A 27,500-nucleotide genomic window follows, 5' to 3' on the forward strand; every position below is an offset into this window, starting at 1 on the left:
CTCTCCCTCCCCGGCTCTCCCTCCCCGGGCTCTCCCTCCCCGGCTCCCTCTCCCCGGCTCTCCCTCCCCGGCTCTCCCTCCCCGGCTCTCACACCTTCTTCTCCTACTTCCATTCATTTCAAAGGGCTTTATTGACAAGGGAACCATATTGCCAAAGCAAGTGAAATAGATAATAAAAACTAAGTGAAATTAACAATAAAAATGAACAGTAGGCATTGCACTCAAAGAAATATAGATGTTTAAAATGCCATGTTATGGCTATTATGCCTCTCTCACCCTCTCTCACCCTCTCTCTCTCTTCCACACACAAATCTATAGAAAATACATTTACCTGTCCATACACGCCCCCTCCCCCCATCTCGCGTTCTCTCTCTTTACCGGTCTCTACATGTAAAGTCAGGCCACACATTCCTGTTCTAATCTCTCCTCGTGCAAAACCAACCAATCCGCTTGATGACCTCTTTATACGCACAACAACATGCTATTATACACACACACATACACTAATATGGACAAACACACTCCTGCCACTGTGCTCTCCCCTGTAAACGAGGGTATCGCCTACAACAGGACTCCTCCTCTCTGTGTTAGTTATAGAGGGTTGGTCTGAGCTTCTTGCAACACTAATCTGTCAACCAGCTGATTGATCTGATATTCAGTGACAGCAGCTAGCTCAGCCTGCCCTGTGCAAAGTAACAAACAGCTTGGCTCCAGGCAGCGCTCACTTCCTGGTCTGTGATGTCAGAGTGGGCCGATTCCACATGGAGCCGAGACCGCTCACTTCCTGGTCTGTGATGTCAGAGTGGGCCGATTCCACATGGAGCCGAGACCGCTCACTTCCTGGTCTGTGATGTCAGAGTGGGCCGATTCCACATGGAGCCGAGACCGCTCACTTCCTGGTCTGTGATGTCAGAGTGGGCCGATTCCACATGGAGCCGAGACCGCTCACTTCCTGGTCTGTGATGTCAGAGTGGGCCGATTCCACATGGAGCCGAGACCGCCCACTTCCTGGTCTGTGATGTCAGAGTGGGCCGATTCCACATGGAGCCGAGACCGCCCACTTCCTGGTCTGTGATGTCAGAGTGGGCCGATTCCACATGGAGCCGAGACCGCACACTTCCTGGTCTGTGATGTCAGAGTGGGCCGATTCCACATGGAGCCGAGACCGCTCACTTCCTGGTCTGTGATGTCAGAGTGGGCCGATTCCACATGGAGCCGAGACCGCTCACTTCCTGGTCTGTGATGTCAGAGTGGGCCGATTCCACATGGAGCCGAGACCGCTCACTTCCTGGTCTGTGATGTCAGAGTTGGCCGATTCCACATGGAGCCGAGACCGCTCACTTCCTGGTCTGTGATGTCAGAGTTGGCCGATTCCACATGGAGCCGAGACCGCTCACTTCCTGGTCTGTGATGTCAGAGTTGGCCGATTCCACATGGAGCCGAGACCGCTCACTTCCTGGTCTGTGATGTCAGAGTGGGCCGATTCCACATGGAGCCGAGACCGCCCACTTCCTGGTCTGTGATGTCAGAGTGGGCCGATTCCACATGGAGCCGAGACCGCCCACTTCCTGGTCTGTGATGTCAGAGTGGGCCGATTCCACATGGAGCCGAGACCGCCCACTTCCTGGTCTGTGATGTCAGAGTTGGCCGATTCCACATGGAGCCGAGACCACTCACTTCCTGGTCTGTGATGTCAGAGTGGGCCGATTCCACATGGAGCCGAGACCACTCACTTCCTGGTCTGTGATGTCAGAGTGGGCCGATTCCACATGGAGCCGAGACCGCTCACTTCCTGTCCTCCTTCCTCTGTCTGTTTTATGAATACTGTACACAGACATACTGTACACAGACATACTGTACACAGGCATACTGTACACAGACATACTGTACACAGACATACTGTACAGAGACATGCTGTACACAGACATACTGTACACAGACATGCTGTACACAGACATACTGTACACAGACATACTGTACACAGACATGCTGTACACAGACATACTGTACACAGACATGCTGTACACAGACATGCTGTACACAGACATACTGTACACAGACATGCTGTACACAGACATACTGTACACAGACATACTGTACACAGGCATGCTGTACACAGACATGCTGTACACAGACATGCTGTACACAGGCCTACACACAAACACATCCTCGTGCGACCCATAGACCCAACCGCCAACTGCATCCGGAGCCCAGAGCTACAGCTGCTACCTGTGTTCGTCATCACACAGACAAGACAGACCAATGTTTATAACCATGTTATGGGCCTACCGTTATAGGCCTACCTTAAGCTATGTTATAACCATGTTATAGGCCTACCGTAAGCTATGTTATAACCATGTTATGGGCCTACCGTTATAGGCCTACCGTAAGCTATGTTATAACCATGTTATAGGCCTACCGTAAGCTATGTTATAACCATGTTATGGGCCTACCGTAAGCTATGTTATAACCATGTTATAGGCCTACCGTAAGCTATGTTATAACCATGTTATGGGCCTACCGTAAGCTATGTTATAACCATGTTATGGGCCTACCGTAAGCTATGTTATAACCATGTTATGGGCCTACCGTAAGCTGTTATAACCATGTTATAGGCCTACCGTAAGCTATGTTATAACCATGTTATAGGCCTACCGTAAGCTATGTTATAACCATGTTATAGGCCTACTGTAAGCTGTTAAAAACCATGTTATAGGCCTACCGTAAGCTGTTATAACCATGTTATAGGCCTACCGTTATAGGCCTACCGTAAGCTATGTTATAACCATGTTATGGGCCTACCGTAAGCTATGTTATAACCACGTTAAAAGCTATGATTTCACAATGTTGGAAGCTAAACACACAGATTACAGGTGCGGCAGGTAGCCTAGTGGTTAGAGCGTAGAACTAGTAACCGAAAGGTTACTGGATCGAATCCCTGAGCTGACAAGGTAAAAATCTGTCGTTCTGCATCCCAGAACAAGGCAGTTAACCCACTGTTCCCCGGTAGGCCGTCATTGTAAATAAGAATTTGTTCCTAACTGACTTTGCCTTAGTTAAATAAAGGTTAAATCAAATGTAAATGAATAAGTGAAAGATGATCAGTTGAGTACATGTAGATGTTGATGTAGATGTTGATTGATTAGAGGAGAAGAGTTGAGATCTATTTTCTCCCAAACCTCACGTATAAAGTTGAATAAGTTCCATTGGGTTTTGTAAACTATGTTCTAAGTCATGTCATACGCAGTTAACCCACTGTTCCTTGGCCGTCATTGAAAATAAGAATTTGTTCTTAACTGACTTGCCTAGTTAAATAAAGGTAAAATAAATCAAATAAAAAAAATAAAAAATGTTATGAGCTTACCGTATCCTTCCTTCCCATAGGCCAGTTGTGGGGGGATGGTGACCAGGCGTCTCTCGTTGACACACATCCCTACCAGAGCTCTGTCCATCCCTTCAATCAGCTGCTTCTTACCCACATAAACATTGTAGGTGCTACCGCGGTCATAGCTGCAACGCACACACACACACACACACACACACACACAACGTTATGGGAGCTGCCAAAATCTCAAGCAAAAAAGACAGAAAGAGAAGAAACAAGGAAAACACTAATTTACTCAGTCAGTCAGTCAGTCAGTCATATGTAGCTCTCTGTCCAGTCAGTCAGTCAGCCAGTGAGTCAGTCAGTCAGTCAGTCAGTCTATGGGTCAGTCAGTCTGTCAGTCAGTCTATCAGTCAGTCAGTCAGTCAGTCAGTGAGTCAGTCAGTCAGTCAGCCAGTGAGTCAGTCAGTCAGTCAGTCAGTGAGTCAGTCAGCCAGTGAGTCAGTCAGTCAGCCAGTCAGTCAGCCAGTCAGTCAGTCAGTCAGTCAGTCAGTGAGTCAGCCAGTGAGTCAGTCAGTGAGTGAGTCAGTCAGTCAGTCAGTGAGTCAGTCAGTCAGTCAGTCAGTCAGTCAGTGAGTCAGTCAGTCAGTCAGTCAGTCAGTCAGTGAGTGAGTCAGTCAGCCAGTCAGTCAGTCAGTCAGTCAGTGAGTGAGTCAGTCAGTCAGTCAGTCAGTCAGCCAGTGAATCAGTCAGTCAGTCAGTGAGTCAGTGAATCAGTCAGTCAGTCAGTCAGTCAGTGAGTCAGTCAGTCAGTCAGCCAGTCAGTCAGCCAGTCAGCCAGTCAGTCATTCAGCCAGTCAGTCAGTCAGCCAGTCAGTCAGTCAGTCAGTGAGTCAGTCAGTCAGTCAGCCAGTGAGTCAGTCAGTGAGTGAGTGAGTCAGTCAGTCAGTCAGTCAGTCAGTCAGTGAGTCAGTCAGTCAGTCAGTCAGTCAGTGAGTCAGTCAGTCAGTCAGTCAGTCAGTGAGTGAGTCAGTCAGCCAGCCAGTCAGTCAGTCAGTCAGTCAGTGAGTGAGTCAGTCAGTCAGTCAGTCAGCCAGTGAATCAGTCAGTCAGTCAGTGAGTCAGTGAATCAGTCAGTCAGTCAGTCAGTCAGTGAGTCAGTCAGTCAGTCAGTGAGTCAGTCAGTCAGTCAGTCAGCCAGTGAATCAGTCAGTCAGTCAGTCAGTGAGTCAGTCAGTCAGTCAGTCAGCCAGTCAGTCAGTCATATGTAGCTCTCTGTCCAGTCAGTCAGTCATATGTAGCTCTCTGTCCAGTCAGTCAGTCAGTCATATGTAGCTCTCTGTCCAGTCAGTCAGTCAGTCATATGTAGCTCTCTGTCCAGTCAGTCAGTCATATGTAGCTCTCTGTCCAGTCAGTCAGTGAGTCATATGTAGCTCTCTGTCCAGTCAGTCAGTCAGTCATATGTAGCTCTCTGTCCAGTCAGTCAGTCAGTCAGTCAGTCAGTCAGTCAGTGAGTCAGCCAGTCAGTCAGCCAGTCAGTCAGTCAGTCAGTCAGTGAGTCATATGTAGCTCTCTGTCCAGTCAGTCAGTCATATGTAGCTCTCTGTCCAGTCAGTCAGTCAGTCAGTCAGTGAGTCAGTCAGTCAGTCAGTGAGTCATATGTAGCTCTCTGTCTAGTCAGTCATATGTAGCTCTCTGTCCAGTCAGTCAGTCATATGTAGCTCTCTGTCCAGTCAGTCAGTCAGTCAGTCAGTCAGTGAGTCATATGTAGCTCTCTGTCCAGTCAGTCATTCAGTCAGCCAGTCAGTCAGCCAGCCAGTCAGTCATATGTAGCTCTCTGTCCAGTCAGTCATTCAGTCAGTCAGTCATTCAGTCAGTCAGCCAGTCAGTCAGTCAGCCAGCCAGTCAGTCATATGTAGCTCTCTGTCCAGTCAGCCGTCATTGCTTGGCTCTGGTGGGACTAAATAACATGCCGCGTCACCAGGTCTGAACTAGTACACCGGCCAACCACATCTCAGTGCACATCGATGCTGAAACCTACTGGTCTACTTCAGCCCAACAGTTTGCATGAATGACTGAATGACCTACTAATGAGATGTTTAACCTGATCAGCTTGCTGGCCTTGCATGACCTACACTCACACACCTGGAGGTTATACCTGTGTGTTCATGGTCTACAGTCACACACCTGGAGGTTATACCTATGTGTTCATGGCCTACACTCACACACCTGGAGGTTATACCTATGTGTTCATGGTCTACAGTCACACACCTGGAGGTTATACCTGTGTGTTCATGGCCTACAGCGGGACAAGTATACAGTATTATCAGCCGGTGTATTTAGTAGCAGGAGAGATAGATCTAGCTGGTACCCCATAATATAATAGAGACAGTAGATCTAGCTGGTACCCCATAATATAATAGAGACAGTATCTCTCTCTCTCTCTGACTGAACTGCTCTCTCTCTCTCTCTCTGTCTCTCTCTCTCTCTGACTGAACTGCTCTCTCTCTCTCTCTCTCTCTCTCTGACTGAACTGCTCTCTCTCTCTCTCTCTCTCTCTCTCTCTGACTGAACTGCTCTCTCTCTCTCTCTCTCTGACTGAACTGCTCTCTCTCTCTCTCTCTCTCTCACTCTCTCTGACTGAACTGCTCTCTCTCTGAACATCTCTCTCTCTCTCTCTGACTGAACTGCTCTCTCTCTCTCTCTCTGACTGAACTGCTCTCTCTCTCTCTCTCTCTCTCTCTGACTGAACTGCTCTCTCTCTCCCCCCCAATTCAATTCAAAGGGCTTTAATGACATGGGAAACATTGTTTACATTACCAAAGCAAGTGAAATTGATAATAAACAAGAGTGAAATAATCAATCAAAAATGAACAGTAAACATTACAATCTCTCCATCTCTCTCTCTCTCTCTCTCTCTGCCTGCGTGGCTGTTTGGGCGACCCGGTAATAAAACGTGCACATGAGTTTATAGACGTGCACGCCACTCACTGCATGCAGGAACTGCATGAAGGTAGAGGGAAAGAAAAGAAAAGAAAAAACGATACCTGGAGTCAAACTTCTTTCCATCGGGGAACATGCCGTTATAGTGGTAACGGACATAGTCCCCTACTTTCACAGCGCGCCCGCACTGCTCCGGCACAAACGTTTTCTCAATCACGATGTCATCTAACGGTACCGGAGGGGCGTCACAGGCGGCAAACGCCACCAGAACCGCCAGATAGATCATCCCGTGCATGCGCTGGTTCATTTTCATAGCACTACCCTTTACCAACAAAAATTAAGGTGGATAACCGTGACTTTTACGATTGCTATTGGTCTGTTTTTCACTCTCGCAGGTTGTTTCGGTTCCTCTGATCTTCTTCTTCCCGTTCTGTCTTCTTCCCTTGATCCCAGTCCGTTCTTGGTTTAATAGAATGGGCGCAGGCGCAGTAGCACACAGCAGATGTGTTGACGTGGAAACGGAGGGCCCAGTAGTCAGGGCGGCAGACCAAATAGACTGCATCACTACTGCAAGACCCCCACAAGACCCCCACAAGACCACCAGACACAAATGTATTACTGTAGAAGAGTTTACATTGACACATGTAGCCTATATAGGCAAATACAGTTTGAGGGGATATTTCATGCTGGGCTATGACGGGGTGGGGGTGTGGTGGTGGGCCAGTGTGTAAGTATTTTTCAGGGGATTTCCCCCCCCCCCCCCTTTAGCTCTCTGGAATGTCTCGACGTGGCAGGGGAGAGGGAAAGCCGCAGGCTACAGGGACAATTCGAATTAGTGTGATAGAATATGCTACTTTTCTAACATATAATCTATACTAAACATATAGCCGAACACAACCGAACAAGCAATTTCATGTTGCCTATTGAAAGTTGTAAACTCACCATTCACCTGGCCACTTCTCATTGTCTCTGCGTGAAAGCAATCACATTCCGCTGTGTGGCAATCTGGTATTTGGTTTGGGGTGCAATAATGGAAAACACTTCATCTGTGACTTTGTGACACTCATTTACATAGAGGTTAATAAACTACGGGTTAGTGCAGTGGTGTGGTTTTCCCCAACCAGTGTTACTGCAGTAATTAGGGGAGGTGCACGGAGCCCTGCCCGGAGTAGTCCGGGGAGGGAGAGTTGTGTCGGGATAAATGGTGGGGGTAGAGGCGGTCCCTGTCCCACGCAAGGCACAGAGCAGAATAGAATAGAGACGTAGATTTAGGCCATCCGTCCAACCTTTACACATAAACTAAATATGGCAACCTCCAGCACTCTCTCTTCTATTCGCGTTTTCAGTTAATACAAATAGAGCTTTATAGAAATACAGCTTTACGAGTTTCCCGCGACATGACGGGTAGACTCCGCGTATAAATACTACGCTGGATCAGTACACTGGAGAGAAATGGCAGGAGACAGTAGACTACCTCGAGGTGTCTCTCCGGTTGTACCGACTGCTCAGGGACAGCGAGGCCTTCTGACAATTCAACTGCAGCTCCGTGCAGCAGGAGAACGAGGATAAGTTTACCGACTTCCCAGAGGTGCGAGTGATCCGTAACGTTATGAAGAGGGCGGGCGCAGTGACTGAAGCGGTGTAAACAGCGGCTGCCCGCTTTCAGACAGACCATGCCCAGCCGGGACACCGTGGAAGCGTTCGAGAAACGAGAACCCTATAAATACCCGCAGTTGGCCTACTTCAAAGTGAATGAAATCAGTGCTGTTCTCTGCTGTATGGAACAGAGGAGCGCTGATCTCAATCTGTAGAGCTACCTGTCTCTTAAAAAACAACTAGAACTGAATACGTTTGGTATATAAAAAAGTCGTTTTTAAATTGTAGTTTATATATTTTTAAAATTAAGTGTTTTTCAATTACTTTTGGAACCATGTAGATGAGTGTACTCTCTTACAAAAAAAAGGGTTCTGGATAGAACCAAAAAGGGTAATAAGGTTCTAAACTCAGCAAAAAAAGAAACGTCCCTTTTCCAGGACACTGTCTTGCAAAGATACATCTTAAAAATCCAAATAACTTCACAGATCTTCATTGTAAAGGGTTTAAAAACTGTTTCCCATGCTTGTTCAATGAACCATAAACAATGAATGAACTTAGGACACTAAAGAGGCCTTTCTACTGAAATACCAAAAGACAGATGCCCAGGGACCCTGCTCTTCTGCGTGAACGTGCCTTAGGCATGCTGCAAGGAGGCATGAGGACTGCAGATGTGGCCAGGGACCTCACTTCATATTCGTCGCCAGACCCACTGGCTCCAGGTCATCTATAAGTCTTTGCTAGGTAAAGCTCCGCCTTATCTCAACTCACTGGTAACGATAACAACACCCACCCGTAGCACGTGCTCCAGCAGGTATATCGCACTGGTCATCCCCAAAGCCAACACCTCTTTTGGCCGCCTTTCCTCCCTGTTCTCTGCTGCCAGTGACTGGAACGAATTGCAAAATCGCTGAAGTTGGAGACTTATATTTCCCTCACTAACTTTAAACATCAGCTATCTGAGCAGCTAACCGATCACTGCAGCTGTACATAGTCCATCTGTGAATAGACAATCCAATATACCTACCTCATCCCCATATTGCTTTTGTATGTACTTTTCTGCTCTTTTGCACACCAGTATTTCTACTTGCACATCATCATCTGCACATCTATCACTCCAGTGTTAATTTGCTAAATTGTAATCACTTCGCTACTATGACCTATTTATTGCCTTACCTCCTGAAGCTAATTTGCACACACTGTATATTTAATAAAATAAAATAATAATAATAATAATATTGTGTTATTGACTGTACATTTGTTTATTCCATGTGTAACTCTGTGTTGTTGTTTGTGTCGCACTGCTTTGCTTTATCTTGGCAGGTCGCAGTTGTAAATGAGAACTTGTTCTCAACGGGCCTTGAGAACAAACCTAGATGGGGTTAGGGGAAAGCTGCTTTATAATGATCTCCATGGGTTAGATGGGGTTAGGGGAAAGCTGCTTTATAATGATCTCCATGGGTTAGATGGGGTTAGGGGAAAGCTGCTTTATAATGATCTCCATGGGTTAGATGGGGTTAGGGGAAAGCTGCTTTATAATGATCTCCATGGGTTAGATGGGGTTAGGGGAAAGCTGCTTTATAATGATCTCCATGGGTTAGATGGGGTTAGGGGAAATAATGCTTTATAATGATCTCCATGGGTTAGATGGAGTTAGGGGAAAGCTGCTTTATAATGATCTCCATGGGTTAGATGGGGTTAGGGGAAATAATGCTTTATAATGATATAATAATATGTCAAATTTAGATTTTGGGAGTTCTGCAGGGCTGCACGAATACAGGCTGTGTTCTGGTGTTCCGGTGCTCTGTGTTCCCGTGCTCTGTGTTCCGGTGCTCTGGTGTTCCGGTGCCCTGGTGTTCCGGTGCTCTGGTGTTCCGGTGCTCTGTGTTCTGTGTTCGGTGCTCTGTGTTCCGGTGCTCAGGTGTTCCGGTGCTCTGGTTTTCCAGTGCTCTGTGTTCTGTGTTCCGGTGCTCTGGTGTTCCGGTGCTCTGGTGTTCCAGTGCTCTGTGTTCTGTGTTCGGTGCTCAGGTGTTCCGGTGCTCTGGTATTCCAGTGCTCTGTGTTCCGGTGCTCTGGTGTTCCGGTGCTCTGGTGTTCCGGTGCTCTGGTGTTCCATTGCTCTGTGTTCCGGTGCTCTGTGCTCTGGTGTTCCGGTGTTCTGTGCTCCGGTGCTCAGGTGTTCCGGTGCTCTGGTGTTCCAGTGCTCTGTGTTCTGTGTTCTGTGTTCCGGTGCTCTGGTGTTCCGGTGCTCTGGTGTTTCGGTGCTCTGTGTTCCGGTGCTCTGGTGTTCAATGAATTACAATGAATGTGTTGTAATGTTGTGTTACTGTATCACCGTGTGTTGTTGTTTCAGATGTTGTTTGTGCGAGCGGTGCGGGCGTATAACGGTGATAACTACCGTAGGTCACTGTCAGACATGGAGCTGGCTCTGAGGGGCTTCTTCAAGGTCTACGATGAGTGTCTGGCTGCTTCAGAAGAAGCCAGGGAGGTCAGAGACTTTAAATACTTCTACCCCTCCATCTCAGGTGAGTCTTTATTTCTACTCCTCCATCTCAAGTGAGTCTTTATTTCTACCCCTCCATCTCAGGTGAGTCTTTATTTCTACTCCTCCATCTCAGGTGAGTCTTTATTTCTACCCCTCCATCTCAGGTGAGTCTTTATTTCTACCCCTCCATCTCAGGTGAGTCTTTATTTCTACCCCTCCATCTCAGGTGAGTCTTTATTTCTACCCCTCCATCGCAGGTGAGTCTTTATTTCTACCCCCCCATCACAGGTGAGTCTTTATTTCTACCCCCCCATCGCAGGTGAGTCTTTATTTCTACCCCCCCATCGCAGGTGAGTCTTTATTTCTACCCCTCCATCTCAGGTCTGTCTCTCTGTTAAGAAATCCCTCCATCAACATGTCCAACTTTTATCCCTGCAACATAGGTGAACTTATCTGTCCAAATATCAACCAAAGCTTTTGAGTTTCAGAACAGGTCACTCATCATGTAAATTCCTTTTCCCTCCTCCTCCTCCTCTCTCGCTTCTCTCTCTCTCCCTCCTCTCTCCCTCTCTCCCTCCCAGACCACTAGACAGAGGTGTTGGAGAGGAAGGTAAGGTGTGAGGCAGAACGGACTCCTGTGGTTGGAGGATTCATCGTGGAGAAGTTTGTAGCATCCATGTACCACTACCTACAGTTCACCTACTACAAACGTGACGGTCCTATTACTTTATGGTTACAAATACAACTGGTATTGCTGTGGTATTGCTGTGGTATTACTGTGGTATTGCTGTGGTGTTGCTGTGGTATTACTGTGGTATTGCTGTGGTATTACTGTGGTATTGCTGTGGTATTGCTGTGGTATTACTGTGGTATTGCTGTGGTGTTACTGTGGTGTTACTGTGGTGTTACTGTGGTGTTACTGTGGTATCAGTATGACACTGCACAATGTAACTACATTTTTATTTTAACATTATTACCCAAACGCAGACACACACGCTTGTTTTGCTGTCCTTGTGGGGACCAAACAATTAATTCTCTAACCCTAATTCTAACCCCTAACCTATACCTAACCTCTAACCCTAATTCTACCCCCTAACCTATACCTATCCTCTAACCCAAATTCTAACCCCTAACCTAAACCTAACCCAAATTCTAACCCCTAACCTAAACCTAACCCTAATTCTAACCCTAACCCAAACCTAACCCTAATTCTAACCCTAACCTAAACCTAATCCTAACCCCGAACCAAACCTAACCTGACCCCTAACCCTAAAATAGCCTTTTTCATTGTTGGGACTTGCGAAATGTCTCCAGAAGGTCACAACGAGGATAGTAAAATCCAAAACACTGAAGCTGCTCTTGCCCCCCCAGTGAATGACCTGAAGAACGCAGTGCCGTGTGTAGCCAACTGCATGTTGTTTGACCCCAGTGATGAGGTGATGAAGAACAACGTGGTTTATAACCAGTACCACAGAGACAAGTACGAACTCGGTGACAAAGACTTCCTACCTAGATCGGTAAGACACACACATACAAACAAACACTCCAGCCACCCTAGTTATAGACTGTTCTCTCTGCTACCGCACAGCAAGTGGTACCGGAGCGCCAAGTCGAGGTCCAAAAGGCTCCTTAACAGCTTCTACCCCCAAGCCATAAGACTGCTGAACAGTTAATCAAATGGCCACCCGGACTAGCAGTTTTTACACTGCTGCTACTCGCTGTTTATTATCTATGCATAGTCAATTCACCCCCACCTACATGTACACATTATCTCAACTAACCTGTACCCCCGCACATTGACTCGGTACCGGTACCCCCTGTATATAGCCTCCACATTGACTCTGTACCGGTACCCCCTGTATATAGCCTCCACATTGACTCTGTACCGGTACCCCCTGTATATAGCCTCCACATTGACTCGGTACCGGTACCCCCTGTATATAGCCTCCACATTGACTCTGTACCAGTACCCCCTGTATATAGCCTCCACATTGACTCGGTACTGGTACCCCCTGTATATAGCCTCCACATTTACTCGGTACTGGTACCCCCTGTATATAGCCTCCACATTGACTCTGTACCGGTACCCCCTGTATATAGCCTCCACATTGACTCAGTACCGGTACCCCCTGTATATAGCCTCCACATTGACTCTGTACCAGTACCCCCTGTATATAGCCTCCACATTGACTCTGACTCTGTATCGGTACCCCCTGTATATAGCCTCCACATTGACTCTGTACCGGTACCCCCTGTATATAGCCTCCACATTGACTCGGTACCGGTACCCCCTGTATATAGCCTCCACATTGACTCTGTACCGGTAGCCCCTTTATATAGCCTCCACATTGACTCTGTACCGGTACCCCCTGTATATAGCCTCCACATTGACTCTGTACCGGTACCCCCTGTATATAGCCTCCACATTGACTCTGACTCTGTACCGGTACCCCCTGTATATAGCCTCCACATTGACTCTGTACGGTACACCCTGTATATACCCTCCACATTGACTCTGTACCGGTACCCCCTGTATATAGCCTCCACATTGACTCTGTACCAGTACCCCCTGTATATAGCCTCCACATTGACTCTGACTCTGTACCGGTACCCCCTGTATATAGCCTCCACATTGACTCTGTACCGGTACCCCCTGTATATAGCCTCCACATTGACTCTGTACCGGTACCCCCTGTATATAGCCTCCACATTGACTCTGTACCGGTACCCCCTGTATATAGCCTCCACATTGACTCTGTACCGGTACCCCTGTATATAGCCTCCACATTGACTCTGTACCGGTACCCCCTGTATATAGCCTCCACATTGACTCTGTACCGGTACCCCCTGTATATAGCCTCCACATTGACTCTGTACCGGAACCCCCTGTATATAGCCTCCACATTGACTCTGTACCGGTACCCCCTGTATATAGCCTCCACATTGACTCGGTACCGGCACCCCCTGTATATAGCCTCCACATTGACTCTGTACCAGTACCCCCTGTATATAGCCTCCACATTGACTCTGTACCAGTACCCCCTGTATATAGCCTCCACATTGACTCTGTACTGCTACCCCCTGTATATAGCCTCCACATTGACTCTGTACCGGTACCCCCTGTATATAGCCTCCACATTGACTCTGTACCGGTAGCCCCTTTATATAGCCTCCACATTGACTCTGTACCGGTACCCCCTGTATATAGCCTCCACATTGACTCTGTACCGGTACCCCCTGTATATAGCCTCCACATTGACTCTGTACCGGTACCCCCTGTATATAGCCTCCACATTGACTCTGACTCTGTACCGGTACCCCCTGTATATAGCCTCCACATTGACTCTGTACCGGTACCCCCTGTATATAGCCTCCACATTGACTCTGTACCGGTACCCCCTGTATATAGCCTCCACATTGACTCTGTACCAGTACCCCCTGTATATAGCCTCCACATTGACTCTGACTCTGTACCGGTACCCCCTGTATATAGCCTCCACATTGACTCTGTACCGGTACCCCCTGTATATAGCCTCCACATTGACTCTGTACCGGTACCCCCTGTATATAGCCTCCACATTGACTCTGTACCGGTACCCCCTGTATATAGCCTCCACATTGACTCTGTACCGGTACCCCCTGTATATAGCCTCCACATTGACTCTGTACCGGTACCCCCTGTATATAGCCTCCACATTGACTCGGTACCGGTACCCCCTGTATATAGCCTCTACATTGACTCTGTACCGGTACCCCCTGTATATAGCCTCCACATTGACTCTGTACCGGTACCCCCTGTATATAGCCTCCACATTGACTCTGTACCGGTACCCCCTGTATATAGCCTCCACATTGACTCTGTACCGGTACCCCCTGTATATAGCCTCCACATTGACTCTGTACCGGTACCCCCTGTATATAGCCTCCACATTGACTCTGACTCTGTATCGGTACCCCCTGTATATAGCCTCCACATTGACTCGGTACCGGCACCCCCTGTATATAGCCTCCACATTGACTCGGTACCGGTACCCCCTGTATATAGCCTCCACATTGACTCTGTACCGGTAGCCCCTTTATATAGCCTCCACATTGACTCTGTACCGGTACCCCCTGTATATAGCCTCCACATTGACTCTGTACCGGTACCCCCTGTATATAGCCTCCACATTGACTCTGACTCTGTACCGGTACCCCGTGTATATAGCCTCCACATTGACTCTGTACCGGTACCCCCTGTATATAGCCTCCACATTGACTCTGTACCGGTACCCCCTGTATATAGCCTCCACATTGACTCTGTACCAGTACCCCCTGTATATAGCCTCCACATTGACTCTGACTCTGTACCGGTACCCCCTGTATATAGCCTCCACATTGACTCTGTACCGGTACCCCCTGTATATAGCCTCCACATTGACTCTGTACCGGTACCCCCTGTATATAGCCTCCACATTGACTCTGTACCGGTACCCCCTGTATATAGCCTCCACATTGACTCTGTACCGGTACCCCCTGTATATAGCCTCCACATTGACTCTGTACCGGTACCCCCTGTATATAGCCTCCACATTGACTCGGTACCGGTACCCCCTGTATATAGCCTCTACATTGACTCTGTACCGGTACCCCCTGTATATAGCCTCCACATTGACTCTGTACCGGTACCCCCTGTATATAGCCTCCACATTGACTCTGTACCGGTACCCCCTGTATATAGCCTCCACATTGACTCTGTACCGGTACCCCCTGTATATAGCCTCCACATTGACTCTGTACCGGTACCCCCTGTATATAGCCTCCACATTGACTCTGTACCGGTACCCCCTGTATATAGCCTCCACATTGACTCGGTACCGGCACCCCCTGTATATAGCCTCCACATTGACTCTGTACCAGTACCCCCTGTATATAGCCTCCACATTGACTCTGTACCAGTACCCCCTGTATATAGCCTCCACATTGACTCTGTACTGCTACCCCCTGTATATAGCCTCCACATTGACTCTGTACCGGTACCCCCTGTATATAGCCTCCACATTGACTCTGTACCGGTACCCACTGTATATAGCCTCCACATTGACTCTGTACCGGTACCCCCTGTATATAGCCTCCACATTGACTCTGTACCGGTACCCCCTGTATATAGCCTCCACATTGACTCGGTACCGGCACCCCCTGTATATAGCCTCCACATTGACTCTGTACCAGTACCCCCTGTATATAGCCTCCACATTGACTCTGTACCAGTACCCCCTGTATATAGCCTCCACATTGACTCTGTACTGCTACCCCCTGTATAGAGCCTCGTTATTGTTATTGTGTTACTTTTCATTTGAAAAATTACTTTAGTTTATTTAGTAAATATTTTGTATAAATAATTTTGTTGGTTAAGGGCTTGTAGTTACCATTTCACGGTATGGTCTACAATTGGCATTTCACGGTATGGTCTACAATTGGCATTTCACGGTATGGTCTACAATTGTTGTATTTGACGCATGTGATGAATAAAATTTGATTTTATATCATACACACATTTCAGCACAGGTGCACACACACACACACACACCTGTCCACTATCTCTGTTTGCAGGTCATTTGACGCCCGTCATTGGTTGTTTTTTAAACGGTTGAGTTCTTCATTTGGGTTTGCTTGTCGATATTGATTTGACGTATGTGTGTATTTTAGGATGCGGTACGGTTCTTCAACCAGACCACCATGCAGCTACAGATGCTGGAGTTGTCTCCAGACAACGCCTAGCGAGTGATGAGGTGTGTGTGTTTGAGAGAGAGAGAGTGTGTCGCTACTATCACTGTTGTTGGTTCTTAGCACGACATCTGTCCAGCAGGGCTCTCTATGTAATGTTTCTGTAAACTAGGGAGAAACCCCAGATTCCTTTCAGATCACATGACCTGTGTCCAACCAGTGTTTACCAGACTGCTGTATTAGACCTCACCACAGGGTGGCGCTGATCACTCATAACAACACAGACATTTTATTTTTATTTATTTTACCTTTATTTAACTAGGCAAGTCAGTTAAGAACAAATTCTTATTTTCAATGACGGCCTAGGAACAGTGGGTTAACTGCCTGTTCAGGGGCAGAACGACAGATTTGTACCTTGTCAGTTCGGGTTTTGAACTTGCAACCTTCCGGTTACTAGGCCAACACTCTAACCACTAGGCTACCCTGTCGCCCCACACGTCTAATAACCATAGATGGCAGCATGACTAGCCTAGGTCAGGCGTGGCCAGCCCTCCTGTATAAAGCTACCCTACTGTGTGATTTTGCTCCAGTCAAACTGTAACACACATAGTTAAGCTAATGAGCTGTTCGTCAGTACTTTGATGAGCTGAATCAGTTGTGTTAGAGCAGGACTGGAATAGAAGCCTGCACACCCAGTAGTTCTCCAGGACTGGAACAGAAGCCTGCACACCCAGTAGTTCTCCAGGACTGGAACAGAAGCCTGCACACCCAGTAGTTCTCCAGGACTGGAACAGAAGCCTGCACACCCAGTAGTTCTCCAGGACTGGAACAGAAGCCTGCACACCCAGTAGTTCTCCGGGACTGGAACAGAAGCCTGCACACCCAGTAGTTCTCCGGGACTGGAACAGAAGCCTGCACACCCAGTAGTTCTCCGGGACTGGAACAGAAGCCTGCACACCCAGTAGTTCTCCAGGACTGGAACAGAAGCCTGCACACCCAGTAGTTCTCCGGGACTGGAACAGAAGCCTGCACACCCAGTAGTTCTCCGGGACTGGAACAGAAGCCTGCACACCCAGTAGTTCTCCGGGACTGGAACAGAAGCCTGCACACCCAGTAGTTCTCCAGGACTGGAACAAAAGCCTGCACACCCAGTAGTTCTCCAGGACTGGAACAGAAGCCTGCACACCCAGTAGTTCTCCAGGACTGGAACAGAAGCCTGCACACCCAGTAGTTCTCCAGGACTGGAACAGAAGCCTGCACACCCAGTAGTTCTCCAGGACTGGAACAGAAGCCTGCACACCCAGTAGTTCTCCAGGACTGGAACAGAAGCCTGCACACCCAGTAGTTCTCCAGGACTGGAACAGAAGCCTGCACACCCAGTAGTTCTCCGGGACTGGAACAGAAGCCTGCACACCCAGTAGTTCTCCAGGACTGGAACAGAAGCCTGCACACCCAGTAGTTCTCCAGGACTGGAACAGAAGCCTGCACACCCAGTAGTTCTCCAGGACTGGAACAGAAGCCTGCACACCCAGTAGTTCTCCGGGACTGGAACAGAAGCCTGCGCACCCAGTAGTTCTCCGGGACTGGAACAGAAGCCTGCACACCCAGTAGTTCGCCGGGACTGGAACAGAAGCCTGCACACCCAGTAGTTCTCCGGGACTGGAACAGAAGCCTGCACACCCAGTAGTTCTCCAGGACTGGAGCGAGAGGCCCAGATTGGAGGCTCTGCCTGATCAGAGTGTAGTTAGTCTTTATTTACATATTCATCAGGAAACAGCAGAGAATGGTTTCCCCCGGTTACAGTGTTCAGGTTCAATACTAACTCTGTGATGTGATGTGATGTGGTGTGTGTGTGTACAGGGGTAAGTGGAGTTTCTAGATGAGTTCCTTGATGCTTAGGATCAGTAGCACGTACTGAAAAGAAAGAAAGAGAAACACTAAACTAAACGACAGAAACAAGCGAAGGCAGGAGGTTTTCCCAGCATGCAGTGGGGTAATATGACATTTTAAATAATTATTTTTATATTTCTGGATCATGAGCACTACCATACAGTACAGAGGTGTGGCAGTGAGTGATACTGTGGTATGAAATTGATGATGATGATGATGATGATGATGATGATGATGATGATGATGATGGAGGATAATAATGTGGCCATTCACCTCTGCTCTGTCTATTGTCCATATTTTTAATCACTGCCTTACAGGGGAGGCTGGTGAGGGGAGAACGGCTCATAATAATGGCTGGAACTGAGCGAATGGAATGGTATCAAACACATAAAAACCATGGAAACCAAGTGTTTGATACCTTTCCACTCATTCAGCTCAAGCCATTACTACAAGCCCGTCCTCCCAGATTAAGGTGCCACCAACCCCCTGTGCTGATTTTACAAGCAAATATAGAAATATATTCACATGGTTCTTTTACAATAAAATCACATGGTGAAACCCAGCCCCCACTCCAGTGGTCATTGCTGTCTGTTTGGTATTAAAGTCACAGGGTCCGATTCAAATCATTCCTACGCAAGCCATTCATACCCACTTCTCTGTACTTGCTATTCAGATTTACCTTATACAAGTGCGTAAAGGGACTTGCAGGCGTGGTTCCCTTTGCGCGCGGAATAAAGTTCATTCAACTGTTAAAAAACCCTTCCACTTGCTGGTCAACTAGGGTAGCCTAGTGGTTAGAGCGTTGGACTAGTAACCGGAAGGTTGTGAGTTCAAATCCCCGAGCTGACAAGGTACAAATCTGTCGTTCTGGTACAAACCTGCCTCCTCCTGTGTATGACCTTCTGCCTGCCCCTGGACCCAGCTACCTGCCTCCTCCTGTGTATGACCTTCTGCCTGGACCCAGCTACCTGCCTCCTCCTGTGTATGACCTTCTGCCTGGACCCAGCTACCTGTCTCCTCCTGTGTATGACCTTCTGCCTGCCCCTGGACCCAGCTACCTGCCTCCTCCTGTCGTCCTTTACTAATAAACACCTTCTGCGCTTGAAACCAGCACTGTGTCTCCCATGGTACTCATTACACGTACAGTGCATTCGGAGAGTATTCAGACCCCTTGACCTTTTCTACATTTAGTTACGTTACAGCCTTATTCTAAAATTGATATACATTTTACATTTATATTTTCCTCAGGACTTCTTGGGTATGACGCTGTAAGCTTGGCACACCTGTTTTTTGGGAAGTTTCTCCCATTCTTCTCTGCAGATCCTCTCAAGCTCTGTCAGGTTGGATGGGTAACGTTGCTGCACAGCTATTTTTAGGTCTCTCCAGAGATGTTTGATCAGGTTCCAGTCCTGGCTCTGGCTAGGTCACTCAAGGACATTCAGAGACTTGTCCCAAAGCCACTCCTGCGTTGTCTTGGCTGTGTGCTCAGGGTCCAGTGGTCCAATTGTCAGACTTTCAAATTCCTTATATTATGCAGACGGCACAATTTTCTTGTTTTTTAAATTCACAAATAGCCATGGGCACACTCCAATAATCAACATAATTTACAAACAAAGCATTTGTGTTTAGTGAGTCCACCAGATCAGAGGCAGTAGGGATGACCAGGGATGTTCTCTGTTTAGTAAGTCCTCCAGATCAGAGGCAGTAGAGATGACCAGGGATGTTCTCTGTTTAGTGAGTCCTCCAGATCAGAGGCAGTAGGGATGACCAGGGATGTTCTCTGTTTAGTAAGTCCTCCAGATCAGAGGCAGTAGAGATGACCAGGGATGTTCTCTGTTTAGTGAGTCCACCAGATCAGAGGCAGTAGGGATGACCAGGGATATTCTCTGTTTAGTGAGTCCTCCAGATCAGAGGCAGTAGGGATGACCAGGGATGTTCTCTGTTTAGTGAGTCCGGCTGATCAGATGCAGTAGGGATGACCAGGGATGTTCTCTGTTTAGTGAGTCCGGCTGATCAGATGCAGTAGGGATGACCAGCTATGTTCTCTGTTTAGTGAGTCCGGCTGATCAGATGCAGTAGGGATGACCAGGGATGTTCTCTTGGTGTGAATTTGACCATTATCCTGTCCTGCTAAGCATCCCAAATGTAACAAGTACTTTTGGGTGTCACGGAAAAGGAACTCAGCAAGAAAAGAAACATCCTCTCACTGTCAACCTCGTTTATTTTCAGCAAACTTAACATGTGTAAATATTTGTATGAACATAACAAGATTCAACAGCTGAGACATAAACTGAACAAGTTCCACAGACATGTGACTAACAGAAATGGAATAATGTGTCCCTGAACAAAGGGGGGGGGGGTCAAAATCAAAAGTAACAGTCAGTATCTGGTGTGGCCACCAGCTGCATTAAGTTCTGCAGTGCATCTCCTCCTCATGGACTGCACCAGATTTGCCAGTTCTTGCTGTGAGATGTTACCCCACTCTTCCCCCAAGGCACCTGCAAGTTCCCGGACACTTCTGGGGGGAATGGCCCTAGCCCTCACCCTCCGAGCCAACAGGTCCCAGACGTGCTCAATGGGATTGAGATTCGGTCTCTTCGCTGGCCATGGCAGAACACTGACTTTCCTGTCTTGCAGGAAATCATGCACAGAACGAGCAGTATGGCTGGTGGCATTGTCATGCTGGAGGGTCATGTCAGGATGAGCATGCAGGAAGGGTACCACATGAGGGAGGAGGATGTCTTCCCTGGAACGCACAGCGTTGAGATTGCCTGCAATGACAACAAGCTCAGTCCAATGATGCTGTGACACACTGCCCCAGACCATGACGGACCCTCCACCTCCAAATCAATCCCGCTTCAGAGTACAGGTCTCGGTGTAATACCCTGACTACACCGCGAGCGTCACAGGCGTTGCAAAATTAATGTAGGAATATATGTTATTCAATTATTGCACCCACACTGCTCGTGCACGCCAACGAGCGTGCAACGATTCCTATTTCTGACGCAGATCGTGCTGCAAGTTCTGCCTCTCCCATCTCCTCATTGGTTTACAGAAGCAGGTACCCACGTGCCGCCATCTCCTCATTGGTTATACCCACGTGGGTGATTGAAAGACAAACTGTTTTGCCGGTTGTCGTGGTAATACTATGAAAGTGTAGATGCCGATCACCATATAAGTTCAAAGATGAAAAAGCCTGGAAGGAGGAGAGATGACTAGAAACGATTCGGTTGGCCTTTTTATGTGTGCATTAATTGTCGTAGTAGAGCACCTTGTGCATTTCAGGTAAAATAACAACTCAATGTTTATATCCCAGGACGAATTAGACGGCAACAGCAAGCTAGCGGAATAGGACAAATTAGCTAGCAACAGCAAGCTAACTAGCTAAATTGCCATACATGTTTAATGCTTTTCGACCTGTCCCCAAATTAATGTAATTGGTACAGAGTTAGTTTTGATATTTTAACCTGTGTGTCGTGATCGCGTTTGGTGTAGGGGGACAAAACAAATGTATGCACGATAACGCACGCACGCAGCCGGTTTGGGTTCCGTGTAAAGGTCTTTCCTTCAATGATAAACGTGAATCCGACCATCACCTGTGCTAAGACAAAACCGCGACTCGTCGGAGAAGAGCACTTTTTGCCAGTCCTGTCTGGTCCAGTGACGGTGGGTTTGTGCCCATAGGCAACATTGTTGACGGTGATGTCTGGTGAGGACCTGCCTTACAACAGGCCTACAAGCCCTCAGTCCAGTCTCTCTCAGCCTATTGCGGACAGACTGAGCATTGATGGAGGGATTGTGCGTTCCTGGTGTAACTCGGGCAGTTGTTGTTGCCCTCCTGTACCTGTCCCGCAGGTGTGATGTTCGGATGTACCGATCCTGTGCAGGTGTTGTTACACGTGGTCTGCCACTGTGAGAACGATCAGCTGTCCGTCCTGTCTCCCTGTAGCGCTGTCTTAGGCATCTCATAGTATGGACATTGCAATTTATTGCCCTGGCCACATCTGCAGTCCTCATGCCTCCTTGCAGCATGCCTAAGACACGTTCACGCAGATGAGCAGGTAACCTGGGCATCTTTCTTTTGGTGTTTTTCAGAGTCAGTAGAAAGGCCTCTTTTGTGTCCTAAGTTGTCGTGTCTTAATGACCGTTCCACAGGTGCATGTTCATTAATTGTTTATGGCTCATTGAACAAGCATGGGAAACAGTGTTTAAACTCTTTACAATGAAGATCTGTGAAGTTATTTGGAATTTTACTCATTTTCTTTGAAAAACAGGGTCCTGAAAAAGGGACATTTCTTTTTTTGCTGAGTATTTATAAAGTAAAAAGTACATTATTTTACTTAGGAATGTAGTGGAGTGTCGTGTCTTTACTATCATTAAACTGAAGACTTATAGTTTTTATCAAAGATTCTCTGGCAGGGTAGCCTAGTGGTTAGAGCGTTGGACTAGTAACCGGAAGGTTGCAAATTCAAACCCCCGAGCTGACAAGGTACAAATCTGTCATTCTGCCCCTGAACAGCCAGTTAACCCACTGTTCCTAGGCCGTCATTGAAAATAAGAATTTGTTCTTAACTGACTTGCCTAGTAAAATAAAGGTAAAATAAATTTAAAAAATAGTATTACGCGATCAAACTGATTAATCATGTAACTGTAATTAACTAGGAAGTCGGGGCACCAAGGAAAATATTCAGATTACAAAATTTGAATTTCCTAATATAACCTTTCAGATATTTTCATATCTAATCAAGAGTCTTCTGATTAAGGAATTATTTACTTTACCTCACGTTAGTCTCATTCCAAACGTCGTCAATTGTTGGTTATCTGCACTAACCCAGTCTTCACTATGAGTCATCCATACATCAATTGTCTTAAATCATTTATTTATTAACTAACTAAACAATCACAGAAGTGCACACACAAACAAACAAAGTAAATATGGTTACGAGAAATAATAGGGGAATGTGCTCTAGTGGGCTAAACCGGCATGGCGGCTTGTTAGACAAAAGGGGAAGTGGGGGTCGACTAAGAAGTCACTACAGAGTGATAATTATAACAATTGAAATACTAATCCTTTACACATGAACGCTCACTCATTCGGGAACAATTACAATCAATATATATTTATATGTTTCCTCCAGACTTGACGCTTGGCATTCAGGCCAGAGAGTTCAATCTTGGTTTCATCAGACCAAAGAATCTTGTTTCTCGTGGTCTGAGAGTCCTTTAGGTGCCTTTTGGCAAACTCCAAACGTGCTGTCATGTGCCTTTTACTCAGGAGTGGCTTCTGTCTGGCCACTGTACCATAAAGGCCTGATTGGTGGAGTGCTGCAGAGATGGTTTTCCCTTCTGGAAAGTTCTCCCATCTCCACAGAGGAACTCTGGAGCTCTGTCAGAGTGACAATCGGGTTCTTTGTCACCTCCCTGACCAAGGTCCTTCTCCCACGATTGCTCAGTTTGGCCGGAAGGCCAACTCTAGGAAGAGTCTTGGTGGTTCCAAGCTTTCTCCATTTAAGAATGATGGAGGCTACTGTGTTCTTGGGGACCTTTATTGCAGCAGACATTTTTTGGTACCCTTCCCCAGGTCTGTGCCTCGACACAATCCTGTCTCGGAGCTCTACGGACAATTCCTTCGACTTCATGGCTTATTTTTTGCTCTGACATGCACTGCCATCTGTGGGACCTTATATAGACAGGTGTGTGCATTTCCAAATCATGTCATATCAATTCAATTTACCACAGGTGGACTCCAATCAAGTTGTAGAAACATCTCAAGGATGATCAACGTAAACAGGATGCACCGGAGCTCAATTTAGAGTCTCATAGCAAAGGGTCTGAATAGTTATTGAAATAAGATATTTATGTTTTTTATTTTTAATACGTTTGCAAAAATGTCTAAACCTGTTGTCACTTTTTTGTTATGGGGCATTGTGTGTTGATTGATTAGGAAAAAATATAATTTAAGCAATTTTAGAATAAGGCTGTAACGTAACAAAATGTGGAAAACGTCCAGGGGTCTGAATACTTTCCGAAGGCCCTGTATACCAGTGGCGTAACGCAGTTGCGCAGGGATCCCCGCAACGTTCGAGGTCCAACCCCCCAAAAAATATATAGCATTTCTATTTTGGGGATATTTACTTTTTTGGCATTGGTCAGAGAAAAATGTACAGTTTTATAGCTAATCTCATGCTATTTTACACATTGTGCCATGAAGCTGAGAGAACGTTTAGCTGTTTTAGAGCTTATTTCCTGATATTCTACAGATTTTGACATGAGGCTGAGAGGACATTTAGCTGTTTTAAAGCTTATTTCCTGATATTCTACAGATTTTGTCATGAGGTTGAGAGAACATTTAGCTGTTTTAGAGCTTATTTCCTGATATTCCTCAGATTTTGACATGAGGCTGAGAGGACAATTTGCAGTTTTAAATCTAATTTCCTGTAATATACAAAAACAAATCATGGCTTCAAAGGCTGTTGAAGAACTTTGCGCACCGTTTTTGGGAAACGTGTCATTCAATACAAACCGTTACTCAACGTAGCAAACGTTGAACCAAACTGAAAGCTCCCCTGGGATGATATAGTATTTTAATACGACACAGCTTCTGGCAAATACAAATAAATGATACAAAGAAACTAAATAAGTTCAATATTTACCAGAGATGAACAATGAGCCCAATGTCTGGAATTGTGTAAGGTATTGAATGTCTGCTATAAAACAGTGGATCGACAAACACACTGAAACAGACTTCCAGACTACAGACAGAGGAGCAGCAGAGATGAACAATGGAGCCCAATGTCTGGATTTGTGTAAGGTATTGAATGTCTGCTATAAAATAGTGGATCGACAAACACACTGAAACAGACTTCCAGACTACAGACAGAGGAGCAGCAGACCTCCAGACTACAGACAGAGGAGCAGCAGACCTCCAGACTACAGACAGAGGAGCAGCAGACTTCCAGACTACAGACAGAGGAGCAGCAGACTTCCAGACTACAGACAGAGGAGCAGCAGACCTCCAGACTACAGACAGAGGAGCAGCAGACCTCCAGACTACAGACAGAGGAGCAGCAGACCTCCAGACTACAGACAGAGGAGCAGCAGACCTCCAGACTACAGACAGAGGAGCAGCAGACCTCCAGACTACAGACAGAGGAGCAGCAGACTTCCAGGCTACAGACAGAGGAGCAGCAGACCTCCAGACTACAGACAGAGGAGCAGCAGACCTCCAGACTACAGACAGAGGAGCAGCAGACCTCCAGACTACAGACAGAGGAGCAGCAGACTTCCAGGCTACATACAGAGGAGCAGCAGACTTCCAGACTACAGACAGAGGAGCAGCAGACTTCCAGGCTACATACAGAGGAGCAGCAGACTTCCAGACTACAGACAGAGGAGCAGCAGACCTCCAGACTACAGACAGAGGAGCAGCAGACCTCCAGACTACAGACAGAGGAGCAGCAGACCTCCAGACTACAGACAGAGGAGCAGCAGACCTCCAGACTACAGACAGAGGAGCAGCAGACCTCCAGACTACAGACAGAGGAGCAGCAGACCTCCAGACTACAGACAGAGGAGCAGCAGACTTCCAGACTACAGACAGAGGAGCAGCAGACTTCCAGACTACAGACAGAGGAGCAGCAGACCTCCAGACTACAGACAGAGGAGCAGCAGACCTCCAGACTACAGACAGAGGAGCAGCAGACCTCCAGACTACAGACAGAGGAGCAGCAGACTTCCAGGCTACAGACAGAGGAGCAGCAGACCTCCAGACTACAGACCAGAGGAGCAGCAGACCTCCAGACTACAGACAGAGGAGCAGCAGACCTCCAGACTACAGACAGAGGAGCATCAGATCTCCAGACTACAGACAGAGGAGCAGCAGACCTCCAGACTACAGACAGAGGAGCAGCAGACCTCCAGACTACAGACAGAGGAGCAGCAGACCTCCAGACTACAGACAGAGGAGCAGCAGATTTATAGATATCTATGTATTATTTTGAATGCTAGAAAGTAAACAAAAGTATTTGATACAGTGTATAGGTCAACAACAAAAAATGAAGGCTATTAAAAAAAAAAACACTTATCTCCCTCACTAGCTTTAAGCACCAGCTGTCAGAGCAGCTCACAGATTACTGCACCTGTACATAGCCCATCTATAATTTAGCCCAAACAACTACCTCTCCCCCTACTGTATTTATTTATTTTGCTCCTTTGCACCCCATTATTTCTATCTCTACTACATTCTTCCACTGCAAATCTACCATTCCAGTGTTTTACTTGCTATATTGTATTTACTTTGCCACCATGGCCTTTTTTTGCCTTTACCTCCCTTATCTCACCTCATTTGCTCACATTGTATATAGACTTGTTTATACTGTATTATTGACTGTATGTTTGTTTTTACTCCATGTGTAACTCTGTGTTGTTGTATCTGTCAAACTGCTTTGCTTTATCTTGGCCAAATCGCAATTGTAAATGAGAACTTGCTCTCAACTTGCCTACCTGCTTAAATAAAGGGGAAATAAATTAAATAACATTTTATAAATATAATGGGTCCCTAAGTTATATGTCATTAGTGTTAACGGCTTGAAAATCACTCATTACAAAGATATATAAAAAAATATATTAGCTGATCACACCCTTTTGTGTCATACATTTGAGGACTCCATTGATCATTTGGAATGTCTAAATTAAAGGTGCCATTAGTGTAACTCAATTTAAATGAGGGGAAATTACACTGTGATAATATCATTTTGGCAAATTATTTTTTAAAGTTTAATTTCCTTTGATTTGAGCATCTGTGGGCTCCATTTTAAGAAAAATCCTCAATTACCAAAAATGTGTCATTGGTGTTACTTTACTGTAACGGTTTTCTTCCGTTGAAGGAGAGGAGGACCAAAATGCAGCGTGGTTATTGTTAAACATGTTTAATATAGACGATAAATGAGAACACTACAAAATACAAGACAACAAATGTTAAAATCGAAACAGTCCTATCTGGTGCATAGACACAGACAGAAGACAACCACCCACAAACCCCAACACAAAACAGGCTACCTAAATATGGTTCCCAATCAGAGACAATGACAAACACCTGCCTCTGATTGAGAACCATATCAGGCCAAACAACAAACACAACATAGAAACACAAAACATAGAATGCCCACTCAGCTCACGTCCTGACCAACACTAAAACAAAGAAAACACAAAATAACTATGGTCAGAACGTGACAGTTACTGTCATTGGTGTTACCGTCATTGGTGTTACTACTCCTACTGGTGGCACAATGTTATCAAATCAAATTGTATTTGTCGCAGAATAGAACAGGTGTTGTTGACCTTACTGTGAAATGCTTACTTACAAGCCCTGACCGCCTCCATTAACCATCTCCATATCATAATGGTAACAAATATTTAAGGTCATTAAGCTGATATTTTAGAATGGGAAGATGAACCCAAATGCATTTCGATGTATAATGGAGTCTCATGGAGCCTCAGTGCTATTTATCACACAGTGGTGGGAAAAAACCCACTCGGGGAACATTCTCTCTCTCTCTC

At 46.6% G+C, this 27,500-nt stretch overlaps 2 protein-coding genes across 2 annotated transcripts in view; one reads left to right on the top strand and one right to left on the bottom strand.

The window, feature by feature from the left end:
• LOC109879617 (peptidyl-prolyl cis-trans isomerase FKBP9) overlaps positions 1-6,940 on the bottom strand; it is a 15,842-nt gene extending 8,902 nt beyond the window's left edge. The window contains 2 exon segments of the mRNA XM_031789271.1: positions 3,365-3,510; positions 6,373-6,940. Of these exon segments, the coding sequence (XP_031645131.1) occupies positions 3,365-3,510; positions 6,373-6,581 (355 nt within the window). The 5' untranslated portion in view covers positions 6,582-6,940.
• A 4,627-nt stretch (positions 6,941-11,567) lies between these two features.
• On the top strand, positions 11,568-16,239 carry LOC109879616 (cartilage-associated protein-like). Its single transcript, XM_031789022.1, has 2 exons — positions 11,568-11,863; positions 16,035-16,239. The coding sequence occupies exons 1-2, from the start codon at positions 11,651-11,653 to the stop codon at positions 16,104-16,106; spliced, it is 285 nt and encodes a 94-aa protein (XP_031644882.1). The 5' UTR covers positions 11,568-11,650; the 3' UTR covers positions 16,107-16,239.
• The last annotated feature ends 11,261 nt before the right edge of the window (positions 16,240-27,500 follow it).

This window comes from Oncorhynchus kisutch, linkage group LG14, assembly GCF_002021735.2.
Source record: "Oncorhynchus kisutch isolate 150728-3 linkage group LG14, Okis_V2, whole genome shotgun sequence".
NCBI classification, from domain to species: Eukaryota; Metazoa; Chordata; class Actinopteri; order Salmoniformes; family Salmonidae; genus Oncorhynchus; species Oncorhynchus kisutch.

What these genes read in the sequence shown, in the direction of transcription:
- LOC109879616 (XM_031789022.1), top strand. Translation starts at nt 11,651, where the DNA reads ATGTCTCCAGAAGGTCACAACGAGGATAGTAAAATCCAAAACACTGAA. An exon ending in AAGACTTCCTACCTAGATCG is followed by an intron (nt 11,864 to 16,034) that starts GTAAGACACACA and finishes TGTGTATTTTAG; the next exon opens with GATGCGGTACGGTTCTTCAA.